The sequence below is a fragment of the Saccostrea cucullata genome, unplaced genomic scaffold, assembly GCF_032062105.1.
Source record: "Saccostrea cucullata isolate Sc308-1 unplaced genomic scaffold, CSIRO_AGI_Scuc_v1 ctg21478, whole genome shotgun sequence".
NCBI classification, from domain to species: Eukaryota; Metazoa; Mollusca; class Bivalvia; order Ostreida; family Ostreidae; genus Saccostrea; species Saccostrea cuccullata.
In genome coordinates, this window is record NW_026932694.1 from 768 (window position 1) to 3,755 (window position 2,988).

A 2,988-nucleotide genomic window follows, 5' to 3' on the forward strand; every position below is an offset into this window, starting at 1 on the left:
TGAATATCTCACTTGTATACATATATTATGCAAAACACAGAACAGCACTGAGTAGACTCAGATTATCTTCACGTTGTTTGCGCATCGATTCTGGTTCCACAAATGAACGAAAATGCCTATTTTGTATTTGGAACGAAATCAAAAGATGAATGTCATTTTGTTCTAATGTGTATTTTTTAATGTTGAGTTAAGAGAAAAATATATATATATGTTTCTATTTCTATGCAAGGCCTATTATGGTAAAATTTATTGATCTACTTCATTCCGATTCAAAAAACCTACTTTAAAAACTCTGTGTTTGAATGTTTTAAAAATTGTGTTACAAAGCCCCTCTGTAACATCTGTTGATCAATGTTTATAAACCGTTATCATACTTTTGTGGCAATCCATGTATGTATTTAATGTAAACGCCTCATTTTTAAGATATAACTTTTTAATTGATGATTCCATTGAATGTAAGAATATAGATATATCGTATCAAACAATATCATAAGTTAGTCCCCCCGAACACATAGATTAATACGTTTAAACACAGGAAAACTGAACTTTTTCTTGATGATAGGCCAGTCATCGAAATATTGGATTATATGATCAATGAGGTTGTAGGTTATAGAATCATATCGATAATAAGTTTTTAACTGGCGTGTCTATGAATGTGTATCTTTGCAAGTGAATTATATTGTGTACAAAGAATATACGTTTCTGGTGTGATGTATTATGAAGGTATCTTTTCTAAGGAGTTTTGGTGGCCGTGAAAACGGCCGTTTTTGTTTGTCTTAGACAAGATTAGGGTGTTTAAGCTCGTTCGCCGCGGATACGTCTAGCAAGCTGAATGTCCTTGGGCATGATGGTCACTCTCTTGGCATGGATAGCACACAAGTTGGTGTCCTCGAAGAGTCCGACAAGGTAGGCCTCACTGGCTTCCTGAAGGGCCATGACGGCGGAACTCTGGAAACGCAGATCGGTCTTGAAATCCTGGGCAATTTCACGCACTAAGCGCTGGAATGGGAGTTTCCTGATGAGTAACTCGGTGCTCTTTTGGTACCTCCTGATCTCACGGAGAGCCACAGTTCCTGGCCTGTATCTGTGTGGTTTCTTCACCCCACCGGTGGCCGGTGCACTCTTGCGGGCTGCCTTGGTAGCCAGCTGTTTTCGTGGGGCCTTGCCTCCAGTAGATTTTCTTGCGGTCTGCTTGGTACGTGCCATCTTCTCTGAGTTCAGATCAAATGAATGATTGGTACGCCGTGTCAGGTATAATTTTATACTGTTCTGTGACCTGCGGATCCGATCTTACATTGAAATCAACGCGCGTGTAGTAAGAATGTTTTTAATTGGTCCCTGTGTTATACAAGGCACCGTGTGATTAGCTAAGCACAGCGTGTTTCGATTGGTCTTTGCTGAAATCATTTCGATCCACATTTTGCACAGAATTTTGTGCTTCTTTTTAAAAATCACGGTATTATGACAGTTCAATGTTTTTATGACTTATTGGACAAGGTGTGCAGCTAAGACATCAAATGATAATTCAAATGATTGAAATAAAAGATATACTCTTCCGTGGTTTTTTATTTATTTATTTTTGTTTAATTTATCATTTTATTATATTTTATAATTATTTTATAATTATCATTTTGTTGTTGGATTACCTGCTTTTCCCCACAGAGCAGTAGTTTTCATCCTAAAAATGTCTCATTTAATGTATCAACAAACACAAACCTTTCTATTTTGATAAAATTAATGCTTATCAAAAAGGATTTTATTCATTATAAAATCATATCTGCATTTAATGCATTGATATAGGAAATCATGCTCTCTGTTTCTAAATATTATCATTATGAAATCTCTCTCTCTCTCTCTTTTTACAGGAATATATACATTCAAATACTTTTATTTTGTTGTTGTTCAAGAGGGCATGCTGCATTTGAAATTGTTTAACAAAATATAGAATATGAGATAGAGATACATGTTGAAACATTTTCTAACGACTGTAACTGAGGTATCTTTTCTGAAAATTTTGGTAGCCCTGAAAAGGGCTTTTTTTTTTTAATAAGCTTGGATGCAGACTGACAGGGATGCTCAGACTGCTTATTTCTTTGCTGCTGCCTTCTTGGGTGTCTTGGTTTTCTTGGCTGCTGTTTTCTTAGGAGTCTTGGCCTTCTTGGGTTTGGTTGCAGCCTTCTTTGGGGACTTGGGTGTCGCCTTCTTCTTGGGAGATTTGGCTTTCTTGGGTCCGGCTGGTTTCTTGGCTGCTGCTGCTGCCTTCTTCTTAGGAGTCTTGGCCTTCTTCTCACCGGCGGGTGTCCTGGGCTTAGCAGCGGTCTTCTTAGGTTTAGCTGCCTTGGGTTTGGCAACCTTTTTGGCTTTAGGCTTCTTCTCGGTCTTGGGTTTTTCTCCAAGCTTGAAGGAGCCACTGGCGCCTGTACCCTTAGCCTGCTTGAGAGCACCCTTTTTAACACCATTCTTCAGGGCCATTTTCAGGTGAGCGTTGACGAAATTAGCATCGTTGCCCACTTTGTAGTTGGCCATGATGTACTTGAGAATGGCCTGTCTGGATGAGCCCCCGCGTTCCTTCAGGGCTGAAACGGCGGCGCTGATCATGTCTATGTACTTGGGGTGTGCAGCAGGCACTTTAGGCTTTGTGGCCTTCTTCTTAGCTGGAGACTTGGCTGGAGCAACGGAATCTGCCATGGCTACTTCGGGATAATGGTTTACTTCTCGGGAACAGCTGGGAATGAAATAGCTCGGTCACTCGCACTTGCTGCTTTTGTTTACACCGAGCGCGGACCCCCGAGAAAACATCCAGTTCGCCGAGGTCGATGTACGTTCATGTATCGTGTGTTTCAAGAAGGGTATTTGCATCCGCGCTGCAACTCGGCAGATGGATTTGATCGCAAAATATAGGCAGAGTCCTAACCTGCAGTCATCTCTTTAACATGTTATCTATTTACATTCTTAAATTCTTTCTTAATACTGTGCTCAAATTCAGGA

General features: G+C 40.0%; 2 protein-coding genes across 2 annotated transcripts; both read right to left on the bottom strand.

Moving 5' to 3' along the window:
- Window positions 1-608: 608 nt before the first annotated feature.
- On the bottom strand, window positions 609-1,438 carry LOC134235826 (histone H3). Its single transcript, XM_062717996.1, has one exon. The coding sequence runs from the start codon at window positions 1,204-1,206 to the stop codon at window positions 796-798; it is 411 nt and encodes a 136-aa protein (XP_062573980.1). The 5' UTR covers window positions 1,207-1,438; the 3' UTR covers window positions 609-795.
- Window positions 1,439-1,965: 527 nt separating this feature from the next.
- On the bottom strand, window positions 1,966-2,748 carry LOC134235827 (histone H1-delta-like). Its single transcript, XM_062717997.1, has one exon. It carries the CDS (start codon window positions 2,686-2,688, stop codon window positions 2,086-2,088), a length of 603 nt encoding a protein of 200 aa, XP_062573981.1. The 5' UTR covers window positions 2,689-2,748; the 3' UTR covers window positions 1,966-2,085.
- Window positions 2,749-2,988: the final 240 nt, after the last annotated feature.

Coding starts and splice junctions, on each gene's coding strand:
- LOC134235826 (XM_062717996.1), bottom strand. CDS start 1,206: ATGGCACGTACCAAGCAGACCGCAAGAAAATCTACTGGAGGCAAGGCC.
- LOC134235827 (XM_062717997.1), bottom strand. CDS start 2,688: ATGGCAGATTCCGTTGCTCCAGCCAAGTCTCCAGCTAAGAAGAAGGCC.